Source organism: Ctenocephalides felis, unplaced genomic scaffold (assembly GCF_003426905.1).
Source record: "Ctenocephalides felis isolate EL2017-DRISC unplaced genomic scaffold, ASM342690v1 CF-g0.4_SCAFFOLD_00845, whole genome shotgun sequence".
Taxonomy (NCBI): Eukaryota; Metazoa; Arthropoda; class Insecta; order Siphonaptera; family Pulicidae; genus Ctenocephalides; species Ctenocephalides felis.
This window is the reverse complement of record NW_020536999.1, coordinates 72,753,595-72,776,692: the sequence shown is the minus strand read 5'-3', so window position 1 is coordinate 72,776,692 and position 23,098 is coordinate 72,753,595. Positions and strand designations below refer to the sequence as shown.

General features: G+C 32.1%; 1 protein-coding gene across 1 annotated transcript in view; it reads right to left on the bottom strand.

The window, feature by feature from the left end:
• Positions 1-1,037: 1,037 nt before the first annotated feature.
• LOC113388519 overlaps positions 1,038-23,098 on the bottom strand; it is a 35,931-nt gene continuing 13,870 nt past the window's right edge. Inside the window, exons 2-13 of the mRNA XM_026625895.1 lie at positions 13,298-13,489; positions 12,906-13,123; positions 11,011-11,178; positions 10,455-10,553; positions 8,563-8,644; positions 6,853-7,046; positions 6,541-6,727; positions 5,955-6,232; positions 2,462-2,593; positions 2,098-2,297; positions 1,391-1,581; positions 1,038-1,123 (exon numbers count right to left, since the gene is read on the bottom strand). Coding sequence (XP_026481680.1) covers positions 1,038-1,123; positions 1,391-1,581; positions 2,098-2,297; positions 2,462-2,593; positions 5,955-6,232; positions 6,541-6,727; positions 6,853-7,046; positions 8,563-8,644; positions 10,455-10,553; positions 11,011-11,178; positions 12,906-13,123; positions 13,298-13,489 — 2,027 coding nt within the window. The remainder of the gene's footprint in view (positions 1,124-1,390; positions 1,582-2,097; positions 2,298-2,461; positions 2,594-5,954; positions 6,233-6,540; positions 6,728-6,852; positions 7,047-8,562; positions 8,645-10,454; positions 10,554-11,010; positions 11,179-12,905; positions 13,124-13,297; positions 13,490-23,098) is intronic.

Below are 23,098 nucleotides of genomic sequence, written 5' to 3'. Positions count from 1 at the left end.
TTTGATGGTGCTGAGTCCTGTTGGAATGTCCATGGTCTGCGATCGAAATTTTTGTCTACCCAGGACTTCAATACTGCCTTTAAGATATTTTCCCGATAATTTCGGCAATTATTTTGATCCCACGGTCGATGAATAAGAGCGGAATGTCACCATCGGCCGTTACGATGGTTCACACCATTACCGTCGGCGCGCTTGAGTTCTGGTGGCCATAGAAGGTGTAAATTTTTAGCTGACCTTTTTGGCAAGTAAACCTTGTTCACAAACTGCTCGATTTGGAAGGACTTCCCATCTGAGAAAACCAAATTCGGTAACAAACCACTTTCGTGCAAGCGAAGCAACCCCTTGGCTCCTTCCCGTCTAACTTTTTTTTGTGCATCGATGAGCTCTTGCACTTTTTGCAACTTCAATGGCTTTAGTCCAAGCTCATTTTTCAATATGTGGTGCATCCGTTTTTGTGATATGTTCAGCTCACGGGCCATTTTTTTACCACTGCGACACTAATTTCGATCGATTTTTGCCTATACTTTTTGGATCATTTCTGGGGTTGTTAGTGTTTTTTGTCCACTTTTTGGACGCGGTGCAACACTGAGTGTATCACGGTTACGAGAGATGGTACGAGAAACAAAATATTTGTTTGCATTTAAATACTGGAGGGCTCTAAATATAGCCACTTAAGGTTTTCCAGCCAAGTACAAAGCAATCGCACTATCACGCTTGACTTCCATCACGAATAACTTTTTTTCTGAATGCAATAGATCAAAATGCTTTTGTACGCTTGTAAACAATTAAATGAACAATCACTGAAATAAATCTGCGGTTTAGAAATAATAGCGGTCTGAAATTGGTTGCAATACATATCAGCCACCCTGTATATACACATCTATCGTACTCTTCTCAGTAAGAGTTTCTAGCATTAACTTTAGAATTGGGTAATCGAATTAGCATCTCTAATCGAAGCCAAAATTAAAATTTTGAATTGTTTATTTCTTTTAAGATGATGTCTTTCACATCACATGTACACAAACTAATTTTTATTGTTATCTACCTTGTCTTGCTGTTAAATCTTGAGGATCGTGAAGATATAAACCATTCAATCCGCGGCCACAACTTTTCCACCACCAACCTGGAAATAAGATAAATGGATCAATGTTACCGATAGCTTGAGTAATCTTGTGGGTGAGGTTGCCATGGCAATAAAATGATTAAAAACAAAAATTGACTATGACATTCCTTGAAATGCCATATTTTGAACGACAAAAGTAAAACTAAATTACAGTGTGTAATTTCTGGTCATGTTGATCATCACATTATTACTTGGTCCAAAAATCGTGACATTGTGACAGGCGCAATCACAATAATTTTATATTTTTCATAATTCATATCAACTGACCTCCTTTAAGCATACTGGCACAATTGAGACTTGACCTATCATTATCCCTGTTGTAGGTGGAGAATGGTGAATTATTGGATCCATACCAGGGGTCATTTAATGAATCACCAGCGTTGCCCTCGTATCCATCAATTTCGAGTTTGTAATACTCTGCTTCCGAATAGATCTTGAAGTGAGAATATTGAGCATATCTGTAAAGAATCAAATTTAGATATTGAATTTAAGCTAAATTAGATCTAAATGATGATACTAGGGTAGAGCACAATTTCTAAACTAGCAATACAACTTAGAGTTAAATACGGTATGAGGTTTGACAAAATATTTTTTGACAACGAATCGATAAAGTATAACTACAATTATTGCAAATAATATTAATATCATAACAAGACAAGTCATCTTTAAGTATATTTTGTTACGCGAGAGAAACAAAAGATATTGCATGGATATTACGATGTAAGAAAAAGTAAGATGGCTGTACGTTTTGATCAAACCGTCATCTCGATGGGAAAAGTGAGCGACAAATATAAAACGGTAAATGGCGATAAGGTAAGATATATGCATTAAGTGTTTTGGAATCTTTTTAGAACACACATATTTGCATACAATTTTATTCTTTTAAACTAAAATCACTTTGTCAATTCAGCACCAAAAACCATTTATATTCCTATTCATAACCATAATTTTTTTCTCTATTTTCTCCTCCTTACCTCTTATTTCCTTCAAAATCTTCCAACTCAACTCTTAAAGCGTAGTCCTCGTTATTGGTGAGCATGTAGATATTTTCGTTTCCTAACCAGAATTCCTTTGCTGGATCTCCAAAACCATTTTTGTAATCGGCCCAATCTCTGTTGAAGTTTTCCCGAGATCCCTCTCCGCTGCCACCAAAATCGTCACGTCTTTGGATAACCTGAAAATGAGCATTGGAAAAGATCAATTGGAAGAGAAAATTTAAGTTATGTCACTTCTTGATTATCGTAAGAAAAGATTTTGTAAATAAGTCCATTTAAAAATTGTATCTTCAGGAGTTACAATATCAGCTGGAATATTATAATATATTTTATTTTATCGTACCGTCCATCCTCCGTCAGAAATTTGCTGTTCACAGAAAACTTTAAGGAACCAGTAAGTGGTTCCACGGATCTGCAAGTAGTACACTCCTGAGTCCTTCATGCCTGCATTGAGCAAATCCACACAGGAGTAGCCCTGAAAGTAGTATTAATGAATATAAATTTTTCAAATGATAGGTATTGGAAAAAATAATATCTTATTTGTGGTGTTTTATGCAAACATTCTGATTTTATAAAATTACTAATCTAATCTTATTAATATATTATAGTTTTTTTTTCACAAATTAGGACAATGGAAAGTATCTTCATTCTCACTTCTTGCAGTTCCTAGTGTTTTATAGCTTCCAATAAGCAGCAAGCGATTTTAATTTCTTTTGTTTATTTTTGCCAGAAAATCCAATTTGATAAATTTATGGTTGCTCAACGTTTCAAGACAATTTGATTAGTTTTGCACCAAATTTGGATAAAACATGTGTATTTAACAAAGTTTGACCTTCTTATCGATTTCAAGAATTTATAATAAGCCCTTCGAGTAAAATCGATATAAATACTCATTAGTTAATTTTGCCCGATTATCAGACAAAGCCGTTTCTTTTCAATTAGCGCAAATGTGCAAAATTTATCGGTCACGTCGTGCCAAAAACTTTTGACCAATTTTAAAAATTTAAAAACTGTTTGAAAGATATTTATTGGGAATCGGGCTTATTACTTTTGGGCAAATATTGGTCGAGCAGTTGGTTTGTTATTAAATGTCAAAATGTTTTTAATGGAACTTAATATGGCTATAGAGAATATTCTAATATATTAGAGTTTAATAGTGGTTGAATGTTGAATTAATTAAAGTTTCCTTCAATAAGCCTCGTTTTTAAGACATACAGACGGTTTTATGCGCATCATCATTAATACAATTACATCTATTATATGTCTGTTTGAAAGATATTAATTAGAAATAGCAATGACTAGATTTTAGTTGAAATTTGATTCAAAGGGATCAATATGAATTCTTATTGGTTAAGTCGATTATTTATTTTGTGCGACTAGCTTGTCGTGTACACATATTTGTAGCAAATTTAAAATAAAAAAAGTCAAGAATGGAAACAATTCCAGCTAAAAAACTCGAATTAAAAAAAAAACTATTGGTGCATGGGATCGTTCCTTAAGGCAAATTTTTGGAACTTCCCATAACCGAAATTATTTTTTTAAAAAAAACTTTTTTGGAAAACTAAAAAAAGGTTCTTGAGAGTTTTAAAAATTTTGAAAACAAAATTATAAATTTAATCAATTAATTTTATCAATACAAATAAAATGCATTTTCAATCACTCAATTCCACGCTTTGTTCTCTCAAAAAATGAATTGCTATTTTTGGCACCATTTGCCTCGTATCTTCGAAAAGGTTGGTCCTTCTTTTGCCAAAATTAGCACATCTCATTTATAGGAATTGAATGTCTTTTGAGCCATTTAAATCGGTTGATTTATGCTGTCGGTATGCTTATTTATAGGAATTGAATGTCTTTTGAGTCATTTAAATCGGTTGATCTATGCTGTCGGGATAGTGGTCGAAATTTTGTAACTGAATATGCATATACAAACTACATGCACATGCATATTTTTTTTAGGTATGCCAAAATGTTCAAAAACCCTTGAAACGCAAAGATTTATAAACATTTTCAGTTTTGATTTTTTGTGATTACTATAAATTACCATACTGGACAATTTGAAATGAGTTAGAGAGTCAAATATTCAAGAAATAAGAAGTTGTTGAATAACAAAGTAATATAGAAAGTCAGATATTAACATTATATAATAATGAAGTCAAACAACTAAAGCTAACTTAAATGATAGACAGAGAATAGTAAACAAAGCCATAATAATATCATATAATTTTCCACATTTAATACCCACCAATATTCATTCACTAAACAACATAATTAAAATAGAGAAATGCAAATTAATACACAAAATGAAATATAACAGAATTAAAACAAGTACAACAATGGACACAATTCAAGATATAACACTACACTAGACAACACGAAAATTTCACATTATTATTAATAAAGAAGAAGCAATTAAGAGGAAATGTGATATGGAGCGCAAGTAAATATATAATGAACTGCCAACCGATATTAAGAATACAGTGACGACAATAATTTGAAAAGAAAAATAAAGAGATTGAAGATTGAATAGGTATTCAAAGATATTTTAATTATAATAAATATTATATTTTTGTATAATGAAATTGACAAATGATATGCAAAATATAAAATATGAAAATTGTATCATAATCTCTCATACCAGACACCCCTGTCTGACTGAGATATGAAAATAATATATAAATATATATATATATATATATATATATATATATATATATACCAGCTGACCCGGCAAATGTTGTTTTGCTAAGTAAGGTATATTCTAAACAATTTCTAGAGAATCAAAAACATTAATACTTTGAGTGTATAAGAATGTGTTGTTTGAATGCTATATACAATGAGGTATTATAAAACAAAAAAAAACCATTAGTTTGTCTATATTTTGTCAATACAATCAAACTGGAAGTTTTATACACTTTCTATAGAAAACATGGTATAATCCAATCCCAGTCTTTTTTGGTCTTTCGAGTTGTTGATTACGTTTCAAGTTTTTCAGATCCTTTTTGGATGCTGGATTTTGTGTATAATTGTAAATAATACTACTGAGCTTATACAAAATTTTCAAATTTCTGCGAGGAGAGATAGAAATTGAATTAAGTATTTCTTCTTTGGACTGCTTTTTGAAAAGTTTCAAGTAACATTCAATAAATTAAAGTAAATTTAATAAAAAGTATATATGAAGAGCAGGTCCAATTTGTCTTTGTGCAAATATAAATTATATTATGAAAATCAAACCAACTATATCACAACAAATGGCATATTTCAAACAAACAATTATCTGACTACCAGCTACTTTATCATTGTAAAAATATGCTTTTTTTTTTGCTGTCTTTCAAAATAGCTTTGTTTATATCTTTTCCCTTCACTTTGAAATAATGTTGTTAAACAATGCTTAGCTTTACTGGTTTTTGACACTTTGGTGGTGGAACTTTTAACACCGGACGTTCATATATTACTATCCATTTTTCGATAAATTCAGGGAAATCATAACTGGGAAAGTTATTCGACAAAATGTCTCTTTGATCGATACCAAATTAGGTTCTGATTTTAAATCACAAAATAAAAAAAAATCTAGAAATGTTTTATAAATACCAATGAGTATATAATTATACAAATGAGTTCTTTCAGTGCATCGTGTTTGAGAACAATATGATTTGTCAACCATACTGAGTTTTATAGTTCACTATAGTTTATATAGTTTTTATAGTTTTTATAGTTTTTATAGTTTTATAGTTTTGTTGCAGAAAAATTCTTGTTTGTGACAAACATATTGAAGTTAAAGAAAAACTTTATCATCTGCCATTAGCATAAATATATAAATTTAAATTTATATCTTTTACCTTAACATCCCGATAGTTGATGGAATCCGCACTAGCTGCAGCAGCGAAAGTCGAATTAACTAACGTTGGCTTATTTTTCACTGAAGGGAAAATAATTCCACCTTTTCTCGGTATGTTTGCTTTACTGCTAGTAGCACTGCTCGAATTGTTAGATGTAGAGTTGGCAGCAGTATTGCCGGATGTGGCAGAGTTGAGGTTTGCACTGGAACTTGTCGAATGGTGTTGGGTGGAAGAAGTTTGGAGTGTTACTGTGGATTGTGGCGATTCTGTTGTTCCAGCTGGAAAAAGAAGCAAATAATGTGATAATTTGCTTCTCAATTAATTGATTGAGAATTGAAAAAAACATAACTAGATATCGCATTTATCAGGATTGGAAATAAACTGTTCCGAAAAACATATGTCATACCCTAAATTTTCTTTATAATTCTTGAACAGTTTTTTGCGCAAAATTTATTAAAAGTGATAAACAGAAAAAAATCACTTATTTTTGTTAACCTTGAATTAATTGATGTCATAAATTAGTTATATTGCCCTTAGTTCTATGCCCCGAAAACTCAAGAAATTCTTTGGCTATAATTTTGGTTACCTATAGTATAGTCGTGATCATCAAAAGTTGTCTGTCCATATTCAACCAGTCGATCGATGGTCGGATCCAATAAAAGTTCTGCAGGTACAGGCAAAGAATTTGCTGCGTGTTGTTGTTCCTGTTTCCTCAATCTCCTCTCCACCATGTCTAAATTGGATATGATCTGGTTGGCTTTAGCACGGAGATCCTAAATATAAGATAATAAAGTTATGAAAAGTTATGTTTAAATATTAACTATGTCGAGAGTTTCTTTGGGCCTAGCTCATTATAAACTTTGATTTACTTTAGGGTTATTTTTTATTTTTCTTTCACCTGATGAACTTGTCCAATAGCTCTTTCTTGTCTCAAAGTCTGAGTCAACAGTTCTCCAGTTCTCGGAACCAGGTTGTCCAATGTTGTCTTAGTATCCACCACCAAATCTAAAACTTCGTCCATCCTGTGTCCAATTCTGTCTGCCATTGTGACTTGGTCATCCGATCTGGACGTTGCTGCTTGTTTGGAGTTTCCTATAAAACATTTAGTTATGATACAGACTTGTTGAAGACCTAATGATCATTTCGAATAAAAATATAAAATAAGAATAATATCATCATATTTAATATACTTATTCATCCCTTCGACTTATAACTGCTTACAGTATACTTTATTAACTTCCCGAAAGAGAAGTTTATGTTTTCAAAAAAGAATTTGCGATTCGCTAATTTCATGTTTTCTCGACGTTTCAAGCCACTCTGAATCGAATGAGACCAGATTTGGAAAAAGTATGTGTGAGTGTGAACAGATTTTTTGCCGTAAATCGACGTTTTCTCAAAAACGGCTGGACCGATTTCAAAAATTTAAAAGCCATTCGATGTACCGCGATGAGGAATAGCCTTTATCAATTTGCACAACGTTCAGCCAAGCCGTTTCCTTGTAAATAGCAGAAAAGTAAAAAAAAATTCGTCCACGTTTTACCCCGCAGTTCTGAATCGATTTTGGAAATTCAAAATCGTTCGAAGGTATTGGTTTGGAAGCGTGCTGATGCATTTTTGGTAGAGATCGACCGGGCCGTTTTCTTGTAATAAAGTGTTAAAAAGAATTTCGACGATTTTTAAGAATTTTTTTTATGGTAGATACCGTAGTCTTACGGCTCTACGACAAGTCGTTTAATTTTAAAAATTCGTCAAACCTTGCAAAAATTAGAATAGTTTTTTTTGGCGTTTATCACAGTTAGAACTTTCATCGTCGATTGCTTAAAAACGCCTGAACAGATTTCAAAAATTTAAAAGCAAATCGATGTATTTTGGTGTGGATTAGATTTTCTCAGTTTTGTGCAGCGATTGGCTAAGCAGTTTCTTTGTAATTTGAAAAAATGTGTTAAACTTGTCGTCCATATTTAAGTTTATACTATAGAATCGATTTCAAAAAATCGAAAACTGTTCGAAAGATATTAGTTGGGAATGATACTGATTAGTTTTAGGTGAAAATCCACCGAGCCGTTTTCTTGTAATTAACTATTGAAAAAAAAATTTAAGCCGATTTTCATGGAACTTTTTTTGGCGATATATATCATGGTCTTATAGAACTTACTGAAATATTACGGCCTTACGACAATTAGTTTAATTTTAAAAATTCATCAAAATTTGAGAAAAAGATAAGTTTTTTTGAAGTTAGTTAAAATTAAAATTAGACGATTTACTTAGTATAATGATAAAGTACCTGGTCCTATTAAACATACTAAAACCATTAAAGTCCTACGGATACTGGTATAATTATAAAAATTGTTGATTTTTGAAAATTTGCTTTAAGAAAATACTCCGAGAGTTAACGTGTTCGTTCGTTTTCAATTATGTGTAATAAATGCACTCGGAATACTTTTAATCACTCATAAATTAATTTATTTTTTATTGATTAAGTCGATTATATACACATTGGGGAAGTGAAAATGAAAAATATGATATATATTTATATATAGATAGATATGTGTGTGTGTTTGTGTGAGTATGGTTAGATTGAATAAACAATCTTATAATAGTGTCTCACCTATATTCGTAACATTCGCGTTCCCATTGCGGTTAAAGACTGGTAGATTGTCCGTGACCACTGATTCGTGTACTTCAGTCACCTGGATTACATAATAAAAATAAATTATTACTATATACATAGAACTATTCTTGGATAAACTTGCATTTTTATCTTACATTAGAACTAGTCAGTTAAAATCAAAACAAAATCTGTTACCTTAAGCGAGTAGCAAGCTAGCTTATTCTAGAATACATTTTAAATATTATATTTTTACCAAAACCTATCCGTGATTTAAATTTGGCATAAATATTTCATTACACATAAGCTTTCACTTTGAACTTATTACCCGGCTTACAAATATGCTGAGAGAGCGACATCAGAAGAAGTCGATTGGGTACATTGAGGTAACATCATGCTGTATTTTTTTAAGCATGCTCCTTTATCTTACAGTAAGATGAGACTACGTAATTAGATCCTGCTTCTACTATATTCAATACTTTTAGATTATGCTGTATACTAGATCATTTTCGATTGCAAATTCATAGCAAATTATCTTATATTAATCGGGTAGTAATATAAGGCAGTAAGCAGTAGGATATTTGCTAAATTTCTATTAGGTGCGCAACTAAGTTCTGGCTGTTTGTCAGTATATGGTTTAGCAGTAAGGGTTGGTCGATTTTGACAATTCCAAAACGTCATGAACCAAGCTTAGACATATGACAAACAAACTGATGCGACACGTAAGTGATTTAGTTTTCGCAATATATACTTCTGATCAAGTGAAAATGTCTAAGGTTATGCCAAACAATCGTCATTTGCGAGAAGTGTCGATTTTCTTCTTTCATTCGAAAAAAAAACGACAGCTCAAGAGCATCGAGAGCTACGGAAATGCTACTCTGAGCGAAACAACATGCCGTGATGGGTTTTGCCGCTTCAAAAACGTTGATTTTGATGTTGACGTCAGCCCTCGTGAAGGAGGGTCCAAAATCTTCAAAGACGCTAAATTGAAGGCCTTGCTCGAAGAGGATTCATGCCAAACTCAAGAAGAGCTTGCTTTAGAATTAGGAGTTACCCGTCAAGCCATTTTCAAGCGATTGCATGCGTTGGGGATTATTCAGAAGCATGAAACTTGTGAGTTGAAGCCATGAGACGTCGAGCGTCGTTTTTTCGCCTGTGACCAACTGCACCAGTGGCGAGAAAGGAAGGGTTTTTTCATCGCATAGTGACAGGTGATAAAAATGAATAAATTACAGCCATCCAAAGAGAAAAAAATCTCGGCTCTACCGAATATTCACTGCGAAGGTTTACTTTACACATTGTGGGACCAGGTCAGTGTTATTCATTATGGGCTGTTGAAACCGAGCGAAACCATCACTGGAGAACGGTATCGAACTCAATTGATGCAATTTAGCCGAGCACTGCACGAAAAACGGCCACAATACGAGCAGAGTGATTTTACTACATGGCAACGCTCGGCTTCACGTTTTCAAGTCTGTTAAAACCTACTTGAGAGCTCAAATGGCAATCCTACCCCACCCGCTATATTCCCCAGATATTGTACAGTCCGATTTTTACTTGTTTCGTTCGATGGCACATGACCCGGCTGATCAGCAGTTCAACTTATACGAAGACATCAGAAAATGACATAGCCTCAAAAGAATACCACTTCTGGCGTCAAGGTATTCGAGCTCTGCCAGAAAGATGGGCAAAAGATGTGCCTAGCGATGGGAAATAGTTTGAATGAATCAGATGTAATAGTTTTTTTTATAATAAAGTTACATTTTCATCGAAAACCAGCGAGAACTTAGTTGCGTACCTAATATATATGTACAAAAATATTTTAAATTTATTTTGAAATTATCTTATCCCAAGAAAATAGTAATATAGGAGAGTAGCTTATATTTATTTACCAGATGTAAAACTTTGGCCAAGTTCTCTGAGACCAAGTTGACATGGAATTGTAGTTTTCTGTCCACGCCGTCCGCTGCTGCTCTTAGTCCTCCAATCTCCTGTAAGATAAAAATCTTATTAATTATAAAAATACTTGTTAAGTATTTTATATTGAGCGTGACGTCTGTAGAATTCTATCTATTTCTAACGACGCTAGAATCAATTATCCTATCAGTACAGTCATGCTTCCTAGAAGTCTAATTTTAGGTACCTGTTGATGAACGACCTAATAAGGCAAGAAATTCGTTTGGATTCTAAGATATGATCTATAGCTTGGAAGTACATTCTAATATTTGGCATTATCCTTTGCCAAAAATAATTGTTCACCTATTTTTATCGTTAATATTAACAATTTTAGAAAGGTATTTTTCAAGTTAGTACCAGTTGAAACACATTTTCAAACATACTGTAATTTTTCATAAAAAATATTTGTGAGTAGATTTATTTTTAGAATCGAGTTAGAATTAGAGTTATATTTCTATTTTTTGAATCGTGATTAAGTATCATTATTTTTACCTTTGTAACATGGTTCATCAATTCTGTGTTCATAGCTCTGGTTGCATCCAAGACATTCATGCTGACGGGCTTCTTCTCACTGGCTTCTGCGTTGATATCATCCAGAGGTAGTAAGTTGCTGTCAAGTTGCGATTTTAGACTTGCCAAACGCGTCGAGATGTCACTCACCTGATTCAAAAATAATTAGTATTTGTTGTTAAAAAATTTACTAGTTATAAGGATCATGTTTTTAACCTAGATTATACCATTGAAAAGGTTTCTCGAAGGAGAAATTTATGTTTTCATCAAAAAATCCGAATTGCTAATTTTATGTTTTCTCGATGTTTCAAGCCATTCTGAATCGACTGAGACCAAATTTGGAAAAAGTATGTGTAAGTGTGTGCGGGTGTGTGAACAGATTTTTTGCCGTAAATGGACGTTTTCTCAGAAACGGCTGGACCGATTTCAAAAATTTAAAAGCCATTCTATGTATCTCGATGAGGACTAGCGTTGCGCCGATCGGCCGAGCCGTTTCTTTGTAAATCGCAGAAAAGTGAAAAATTTTTTGTCCACGTTTTATCCCGCAATTCTGAAGCGATTTTGAAAATTCAAAAACTGTTCGAAATATATTGGTTGGGAAGGACCTGATTAGTTTTTGGTAAAGATCGGCGTGGCCGTTTTCTTGTAATAAGGTGTTAAAAAAGTTTTTTTCGACGATTTACATGAATTTGACGGTAGATACCATAGTCTTATAGATCATACTAGAATATTACGATCCTACGACAAGTCGTTTAATTTTTAAAAATCGTCAAAGTTTGCAAAAATTAGTGTCGTTTTTTTTGGCGTTTGTCAAAATTATAATTTTCATCGACGTTTGCTCAAAAACGCCTGAACCGATTTCAAAAATTTAAAAGCCAATCGATGTATTTTGATGTGGATTATTTTTTCTCAGTTTTGTACAGCGATCGGCCGAGCCATTTCTTTGTCATTTGGAAGAAAATGTTAAACTTTTCGTCCTCATTTAGGCTCATACTACCGAATCGATTTTCAAAAATTAAAAACTGTTCGAAAGATATCATTTGGGAATGATAATGATTAGTTTTAGTTGAAAATCTATCGAGCCGTTTCCTTGTAATTAACTGTTAAAAAAAATTAAGCCGATTTTTATGAAACTTTTTTTGGCGATATATATCTTGGTCTTATAGAATTTACTGAAATATTACGGCTTTACGACATGTAGTTTAATTTTGAAAATTCATTAAAGTTTGAGAAAATGAGTAGTTCTTTTGACGTTTGTTAAAACTAAAATTACTAATGACGATTTACTTGGTATAACGATAGAGTGTTCGTTTGTTTTCAATTATGTGTAATGAATCCACTTGGAATACTTTTAATTACTCATAAATTAATTTATTGTTATTGATTAAAGCGATTATTTACACATATCGGGAAGTTCATGTATCTTGCCTCAAGGCAAAATACCAATACCAACTAGTTTAGTATTTTTTTGATGTTTTTGTGCAGTTTTTGCTGATTTTGGATTATTTTAAATCTTTTCGGATATCGTTTTGGGTGAGTATGTATTGGCTTGGATGATATCGAATTGCTGTGGATTTTGGATCGGCATTAGTTTTGAATAATTTTGATGAGTTACCAATTATGTAGATTGTTTTTCATAAGTTTGAATCTTTTTGAATAATTTTGGATTTGGAATATTTTGGACCATTTTGTATGATTTTTTATCTTTTTGTATCATTTTGGATCATTTTTGATGATTTTGAATAATTTTGGATAAGTACGGATGATTTTGAATAATTTTCTGAATAAAATTGTTTTGGATGAGTTAGATATGCTTCATCTGTCAAACTTGTGTGCTAAGAATTTATAATTTTTATCTGAAATTATACTTGTCTCACCTTTCTATCTAGATTAACTAATTTATCATCCAAGTTGATGTTACTACCAGAACTATCCATGCCTTCTTCATTTGCATCAGAAATTTCCACATTTTCTCCATTTTCCACATTTTTTTTGTCTCTAACGCTAGAATGCCGTTTGGAACCTCTCTGCGGCAATTGTTGGAACAGCCTCGTGTCCAAAGACCTCAGTTTTGTAATCACGGAGTCGGTTTTTTCTAAAATAATAAAATATAATTCCTAAAAATTCCAAAACACTTTCTAGAGGTTGTGCACAACTCGAAAAAGTTGAATGATCAATCTACTATAATTTCTTTTACAAATAACTATTTTTACTTCTCAATAAGATAATAAAATGATAACCAGGTAGGAGTGGTATTTTGAAAAATTACCTAAATTATCTGACACCCTTGAGTCCAGAAGTTCCACCCTGCGCATGAGGTGCTCGACTGCCTTGTCCAGATTTTCTATCCTCTGTAATTTGCCTTCAAGGGTGGACACTACGACCTCGAATACGTTTAGTAAGTATTGTTCTCTAGAAATAAAAACTTTAATTATTTGATGATCGGAGTAGTTTGGAAGTTCTAAATTGTCATTTAGAGAAATAAGTAATAATTTAAGTGTTTATAATATTTGTTTACTGGAATTGGTTTTGATATAAAATAACAATCTGTTTAGTTTGTGAAAATTTTCATTTCATCATTCTAATTTTCCGTTTTTAACTTCCCGTAGGGCAAGTTATAGTAATCGCAAAAAAATCGAAAATGAAAATTTTTATATATCTTTACGTTTCAGAGGTTTCTGAATATTTTGGCATACCTTAGAAAAAATGGATGTATGTGTGTGTGTATGTGTGCGTGTGTGCGTGTATGTATGTGTGTGCGGATACAAATTTTCGTTGACGATTTCGGGAACACGGTTCAACCGATTTGAATAATTCAAAAAACATTCGATTCGTATTGATAAGGAGACGTGCTGATTAGTTTTTAGCGAAGGCAAGCCCAGTCATTTCGGAGATACCGAGCAAAATGTGCAAAACTGGCAGTTTTTGAAAGAACTATGAATCCGGTTTGAATGATTCAAAGAACTTTCTGCTCGTGTTGACAAAACAATTGCTTTCGAATTTATTTTCAAAAAAAATTTTTTGTATATCGAAAATAATTCAGATTTTTATTTTAATTCTTGCTAAAGTTTTAAAGCTCACTCATAAACTGTAAATATATGATTTTAACTTTGCAATTCAATTTATATAATTGTTATAAATATTTGACAATGTTACAGTATTTATTTATAATAATCTATTTGAAAACATTTAATGTCGAACATTCCCATTTCTCCTACGTTTCGTTACGGTACGGGAAGTTTCAGCAATTTGCTTCAAGGCTCGATGCCATACACCACTAATTTTTTGGTATTTAGATTTGTGATTTTTTAGAGAATTTAGGATTTTCCGTTTTTATTATTATTATTTTTTTTGAAGACAATAAATTTTATATTCAATTCCTATTGATGTTGAAATTGATGAGGACTCGAAACGTATGTTACGCGTTTATTTAAATCACTTCAGTTTGGCTTTTTATTTAATAATTGGACAAATGTTTGAAAACCTTCTATTCTATATAAAAATAGTTATATTTTGAGAATAGCTCCGGACAGATCAAAGATATGGAATATGGAAAGGCTGACAAAAACTACTTTGACATTCTAGATATGGGGCTGGAGAATATAAAATGGACAAATACGTTTTCGAATAAAGAAGATAGATAGATACAGTAGTGCGGAGAGTAAAAGTAAAAGGAAAGAGCATTACTCACATGAAAACTTAATGTCTGCTGATCAACAAGAAAAGGGAAAGAATACTTTACAGACGAGCAAAATTAAATTTTAAACTCGATAAATATAAATAAAATTTTAGCAGCGGAAAAACTCCACTATAAATCAAATAACAAAAGTTTAGTTCTGAATCTAGGTTTGATAAACTTGGTTGAGCAATTAGAAAAATGCTTGTCTATTTGGCGTATTGCATTCTAGGGATCATGAACATATCCTCTACGGAAAGCCAACAAAAACTACACTTGCCGGAGAGAAATGTACAGAGTCAACAATGTACCAAATGAAAAAGCATTACGCAAGATTGAGAAGGTAAAGGACTCCAACGTCTGAAGAAAACTGGGATTGATGCAAATTGGAACTAGTTGGTATTGGTATTTTGCCTTGAGGCAAGTTACATGAACTTCCCGATATGTGTAAATAATCGACTCATTCAATAAAAAACAATTAATTTATGAGTGATTAGAAGTATTCCGAGTAAATTTATAACGGATAATTGAAAACGAACAAACTCGTTAACTTGGAGTATTTTCTAAAAGCAAATTTTCAAAAATCAATAATTTTTATAGTTGAACCAGTTTTCATGGGACATTAATGGTTTAGTATGTTCATTAAGACCAAGTACTCTATCGTTATACCAAGTAAATTGTCTAATTTTAATTTTAACAAACGTCAAAAAAATTACTCATTTTCTCAAACTTTGATGAATTTTTAATATTAAACTACTTGTCGTAAGGCCGCAATATTTCAGTATGTTCTATAAGACCATGATATATATCGCCAAAAAAAGTTTCATAAAAATCGGCTTCAATTTTTTTTTCAACAGTTAATTACAAGAAAACGGCTAGGTAGATTTTTACCTAAAACTAATCAGTATCATTCCCAACTAATATCTTTTGAACAGTTTTTGATTTTTTAAAATCGGTTCGGTAGTTTGAGGTTAAATTTGGACGAAAAGTTCAACACTTTTTTTCAAATTACAAAGAAACGGCTCGGCAGACCGTCTCACAAAACTGACAAACGATAGTCCTCATTGAGATACATCAAATGGCTTTTAAATTTCTGAAATCGGTTCAGGCGTTTTTGAGAAAACGTCGATCAAAGGTCTAATTTTGATAAATGCCAATAAAACTATACAAATTTTTGCAAACTTTGAAGAATTTTTAAAATTAAACGGCTTGTCGTAGGGCCGTAATATTCTAGTATGATCTACAAGACTATGGTATCTACCGTCAGAAAAAAATCATAAAAATCGTCGAATTATTTTTTTAAACTTTATTACAAGAAAACGGCCCGGCCGATCTTTACGAAAAACTAATCAGTACGATTCCCAACCAATATCTATCGAATGGTTTTTGAATTTTCGGAATCGATTTAAAATTGCGGGCTAAAACGTGGACGAAAAATTTTTCACTTTTCTGCAATTTACCAAGAAACGGCTCGGCCGAAAGCCGCACAAAACTCAGGAAATTGGCCCATGCGTTTTCGAGAAAACGTCGATTTACGGCAAAAAATCTGTTCACACACACACACACATACTTTTTCCAAATTTGGTCTCATTCAATTCAGAATGGCTTGAAACGTCGAGAAAACATAAAATTAAAGAGTCGGATTTTTTGATGAAAACATAAACTTCTCCTTCGGGAAGATAAAAAGTGATGTAAAACTTTGAGCTACTATATGTACTGGAACGAGAAAGAATAATGTAGATGATGAACGATTTTGAAGGAAAGGCAAGAACAGAGACAAATGCGTGGAAAGGAATTAAAAAACTGTTGCTAGTATATCATGTTCTTGTCTTCGAACAGAGCGACAACAATAATAATATATATGTTCTATGTGTATTTAAGTGTTTGTGTTTCTATTTTCTTATTTCTATTTCTCGTGTGCAATATTGTTTCCTGGTCGTGTCTGTTGCATTGCATGCGCATCGACTGCGTTTCGTGTCGATTGCACCACATGTGCAATTAAATTGTTTTCGCTTATTAATATTGTATTATTATCAGGTCATTACGAGGAAAAAAGGAAATGCGCACTGTTATTGTACAAATTTCGCCATCTTGCATTATGTGCAATACACACACACACGCGCACATAATAAATAGCTCCAGCGGCCACTTGAAATGATCGCCATCGTCGTAAATTATCACTTAAGGATTATAAGAATTGTGATTAAAATATTTCGGGTAAAGATGTCTGTTAGTTGAAACTCGATTACCCAAAAAAGTGGCAGGTGGCGAGAACATTCCCCTTCATGTGCAATACGCACAAACAAACACACGTAGAATTGATAACCTAAGTGACCAAACGAAATGACCGCCATCATCTTAAATTATTGCTTGAAAATATTGTGAAATTTGATTATATTATTAACTTCCCTCAGGGCAAGTTATAGTAATCGCAAAAAATTCGAAAATGAAATTTTTTATATATCTTTACGTTTAAAAGGTTTCTGAATATTTTGGCATACCTTAGAAAAAATGGATGTATGTGTGTGTATGTGTGTGTGTGCGTGTGTGTATGTGTGTGCGGATACAAATCTTCGTCGACGATTTCGGGAACACCAATCAACCGATTTGAATAATTCAAAAAACATTCGATTCGTATTGACAAGGAGACGTGCTGGTTAGTTTTTCGCGAAGGCAGGTTTAGCCGTTCCGAAGATACGGCGTAAAAAGTGCCAAAAATGATAACTCAGTTTTTAAGAGAACGGAGCGTCCGATTTTAATAATTCATTTTTTTGTATTGACAAGATGAAGAACTGATTTAATTTTCATGAGGGCAGGTCTAGCAGTTTCGGAGATCTAACGAAAAAAGTAAAAAAGGGCCATTTGGCGGTCAAAAATGATTATTAGACATATGCACATGAAATTATCAGATATTTTATAGAGATTTTCACAATAATTATAAATTTTGTTTACATTCCCATAGATTTGGTACCAGTGTTTATCCGTTAGACGGCGACGCGGCGCTTATGCGCTTCGATATTTCATATCTATGCAATTAAAGCAGTACAATTGCTTTGAAAAAAAGTTCAAAATTTCCAAAATATGTCAAAATAAAAAAAATATGTTTTTTTTTTTTTGAAAAGTAATTTTTTATCAAATTTATAGTTTCTCAAAAATCTAATTTTTGCCAAGTAATTTTTTTTCAAAAATGTTAATCGTTTTTAAAGAAATAATAATTTTTGGTACGGGAAGTTCCAGCAATTTGCCTTAAGGCACGATGCCATGCGCCCCAATAGTTTTATATTATTTTAAGGTGTCTATTAGTTGATAAGCAGTTTTTCAGGGCGGGGGAAAAACATTCACCAGCAGGTGAAATTAAGGCAGGCTACATGAACTTCCCGTTGAATGTGAATCATCGACTTGATCAATAAGAATTGATACCTAGCTATTTAGATAAAAAAATTTAACTATTTCTTTCATAACTAAAATTTTCACTTTCACGAAAAACTTATCAATGCGATTACCAATTATTATTTTCTAAACAGACTTTGTGCACTATAATTATGTAAATTATAGTGCACAAAAACATACTTGTATGCCCTAAAAAACCAGCCGGTTATTTCAAAATTTAATGAACTTTTATAAATCAATCACTTTTTGTAGGTCTCTGATGTTTTAGTATGTTTGTTTTGATTAGTGATTTCTAAAGTAAACTCAAAGGATCCATGACAACTCTGAAGGGAATCACTTCAGCGAAAAAAATATTACGTGGTCTACGGTAAAGGATGAATTATACCATCTATAATAAAAAGTAATATGTATACTATGAATAATGAAAAAGCATACCTATACATTATTTATAGATAGGCCTCAAAACTACAAAAAATAATTTTCGACGTTTTTATAAAAGTGTGTAATTTGTAGGAGTCATCATGTAGCAATTTGATTTGTGGTCGCAATATCTTTGAACTTGTTAAAAGCCCATTAAAGGGCTTTGGTCTGTTATACTATTTTTGGATACTGAAGATGAAAGTTTAAAAGATGATTTGATAATTGTAACGGTCCTCGTGCATTGTAGAAACAAGATTCAGCATCATTTTTCGTCTCCCAAAAGAATGTAATGCAGGATATCATTATCCGGAAGATTAAATATTACAAAAGTTTACCAAATGTTGATAACATTTACTTATCGTTTACTTAATTGTGGCATTTTAAATTTAATTAACAAGTGCATAAACTTAATGTTTAGTACGGTTAGAAATTTATAAAAAAAATGATATCGGGCAAATAAGGGTTCCCTAGCAAAACTCATACCGAAGCGAAGCCAATGACAACAATGTTGGAGAATCGTCATGTTAAGGGCGTATTCTAGTGTAGAAATTAAAAAAAATCGATTTTTTTTATTTCATATTTTCAAAGTTTAACTATCTAAGAATATGGGTACGAGCAGGTTTTTGAAAATTTGAATTATTTTCAGAGATATAGGCATTTTACTGACTCGGTCTCACGCAAAACTTTAAATGCGTTTTTCTCAGAACAGGCTTTTCCAGTACTGTGGACACGATTTCTCGAGTTTTAATCGACCGATTCACTTGAAATGTTCAGAGAGTCTTGTTTATAGACCTATCTATAGCCCGAACTAGGATTATCCCCAAACTCCTATTTTTACTATTTTTTTAAAAAATACCATTTAAACAAATGGTAATAAAATGGATAGTAAAAACATTCATTGCTTTCTTTTATGACGCTTTAAAAATGACCTAAAATTCATCTCTCTACACTAGAATACCACCTTAAGTTTGATAAAAAACTCAAAAAATTGTTTTAACACTTAATTACGAAGAAACAATCCGGCCGATCAAAAACTTATCATCGCGATATTAAACGATATTTTTAGAATGATTTTTAACTTCCCGTAGGGTAAGTTATTGTAATGGGCCGAAAATCGGAATTGAAAATTTTTACATTTCTCGACGTTTTGAAGGTTTCTGAACGTTTTGGCATACATCAGAAAAAATGAATGTGTGTGTGTATGTATGTATGGATAAAAATTTTCGCCCACGTTTTCGGGCGTACGGATCGGCCGATTTGAATGGTTTAAAAAACATTCGATTCCTATTGATAAGGAGATGTGCTGATTAGTTTTTGACAAAGGCAGGTCCAGCAGTTACAGAGATAAGGAGCAAAGAGTGCAGAAAATAGAAATCGAGTTTTTGAGAGAACGGAGCATCCGATTTGAATGATCTAAAAAACATTCAATTAGTAATGATTGGGAGAAGGGGTTATTAGTTTTTCGCAAAGGCAGGCCCAGCGATTTCGGAGATACAGAGCTAAATGTACAAAAAATGGCAGTTTTTGAGAGAACTAAGCGTCCGATTCAATTGATTCAAAGAACTTTCCGCTTGTCTTAACAAAATAATCGATTTTGGAAAAAAAAATTTTTGTTCCATTTTTTTTTTTTTTTTTAATTTTTTGTATATCGAAAATAATTCAGATTTTATTTTTAATTCTGACTATAGTTCTAATATACTTTAAACAAATAATTTCAACTCTGCAATTCAGTTTATATTAGACAATGTTACAATATTTATAATATTCTATTTGAAAACATTCAATATTCTTCGAACATTTCGTTACGGTACGGGAAGTCCGAGCAATTTGCCTTAAGGCACAATGCCACCCACCCCACTAGTTGAATTTTTAAATTATGTTTATGATTTTTAGCTAAAATGTGGACAAAAAATTTTTCAGTTTAATACTAATTATCATGAAACGTCTTGGACGATCGTCTCGCAAAACTATTCAACGCAAGTCAGTATCAAGTTACATCGAATGGTTTTTAAAATGCCATTTTCAAGAACTGGTTGATGTAGGGTCAGAATTTGATTCACACACACACATACGCATTAGAAGTTTGGTTTCAAACGATTTAAAATGACTTGAAACAACAAAGTATAAAACTAGCAATGGTAATATCTGGCGACAATAATCTTCTTCTTCAGCAAGTTAAAATTGCGTAAGTAACATTTTGCTCCAAGAAAAGTTGCGGGAACTTCACAATATATGTAAATAACCGACTCAATCAGTAACAATTGAGTTCATGTCCTATAAGCGGCAACCTTCATTGCAAACTTTAATGAATTTGTATAACTAAATCGCTTTTAGGCATATATTATGTTAGAACATCGTTCTCTAACATACAAAGTTTCATTAATTAGCAAGAACCGGCCGATCTTTACTAGAAACAATTTTCTCCCGAAGGAGAAGTTTATGTTTTCATCAAAAAATTCGATTCGCTAATTTTATGTTTTCTCGACGTTTCAAGTCATTCTGAATCGAATGAGACCAAATTTGGAAAAAGTATGTGTGTGTGTATGAACAGATTTTTTGCCATAAATCGACGTTTTCTCCAAAACGGATGGACCGATTTCAAAAATTTGAAAGCCGATCGATATATCTCGATGAGGACTATCGTTTGTCAGTTTTGTGCGGCGAACGGCCGGGCCGTTTTTTTGTAAATTGCAAAAAAGTGAAAAAATTTTCGTCCACGTTTTAGCCCGCAATTCTCAATCGATTTTGAAAATTCAAAAACCGTTCGATAGATATTGGTTTGGAATCGTGCTGATTAGTTTTTGGCAAAGATCGGCCGGGCCGTTTTCTTGTAATAAAGTTAAAAAAAAAAAAAATCGACAATTTTTATGATTTTTTTTTTACGGTAGATACCATAGTCTTCTAGATCATACTAAAATATTACGGCCCTACGACAAGTCGTTTAATTTTCAAATTCTTCAAAGTTTGCAAAAATTGGTATCGTTTTTTTGGCATTTGTCAAAATTAGACCTTTGATCGACGTTTTTTCAAAAACGGCGGGACCGATTTCAACAATTTAAAAGCCATTTGATGTATCTCAATGAGGACTAAAGTTTGCCAGTTTTGTGAGACAATCTGCCGAACCGTTTCTTTGTAATCTGAAAAAAGTGTTAAACTTTTCGACTACATTTAACCTCAAACTACCGAACCGATTTTAAAAAATCAAAAACTATTCGAAAGATATTAGTTCAGAATGATACTGATTAGTTTTAGGTAAAAATCTACCGAGCCGTTTTCTTGTAATTAACTGTTGAAAAAAAATTGTAGCCGATTTTCATGGAACTTTTTTGGCGATATATATCATGGTCTTATAGAACTTACTGTAATATTACGCCCTTACGACAAGTAGTTTAATTTTAAAAATTCACCAAATTTTAAGAAAATGAGTAATTTTTTGATGTTTGTTAAAATTAAAATTAGACGATTTACTTGGTATAATGATAGAGTACTTGATTTTAATGAACATACTGAGCCATTAAAGTTATGGAAACTGGTTCAATTATAAAAATTGTTGATTTGTGAAAATTTGCTTTTAGAAAATACTACGAGTCAAAGTGTTCGTTCGTTTTCAATTATGTGTAATAAATCCACTCGGAATACTTTTAATGACTCATAAATTATTTTTTTTTATTGATTAAAAGTCGATTATCTAAACATATCATGTTCGGAAGTTCATGTAACTTGCCTCAAGGCAAAATGCCAAATTAACTAGTTAAATTTTATTTTCAAAATTTGGTCAGATTTTTTTGCAATTTTTTGCAATTTGAAGAAAAAAACAGGAATTTCTTTGGGAATTTAATAAAAAGACTTATAAGTGAATATACTTTTTTCAAATGAATCTTACGCTGCTTTCTTTTTCTCAATAGATTGCATATTTTATTGCAACAATAATATTAGATAAACAAATTGTATAAAATTTCTAAATTCTGAATTTCTTTTCCGCAATTTACTTTAATTTAACAATCGATTAAAAACGTTTTATGTTATGTTTATTATCTAATAGGTCGTTCCTCTCTACCATTTCCAGTAAACCATATAGAGCGCAAAATGACCCATGTTATGGATTTTATATTATAATTAAAATGATTTGTGATAATTAGTTTTATAATTGAACTTAACTATATGCAGGCCATATTACATATGGGTACAGGGTGTCCCGACATTAGCTGTCGTAAAAAAGTTTATAAAAAAAATATTAATTTTGTTTGGAACCGTAACCGTGTATATCGGTTAAGGAAAACAGTAAATAAAAGAATAAATAGTTATAGTAATGGACCAAAAATCGAAAATGAAAATTTTTGCATTTCTCGACGTTTTAAAAAATTCTGAACATTTTGGCATACCGCAGAAAAAATAGATGTGTGTGTGTGTTTTGTGTGTCCGCATTTTTTCGTCCACTTTTCAGGCGCACGGATCAACCGATTTGAATGATTCAAGGCAAAGGCAGGTCTAGCCGTTACGCAGATATGGAACAAAGAGTGCAGAAAATACAAATCGAGTAGTTGAGAGAACGGAGTATCCGATTTGAATGATCTAAAAAACATT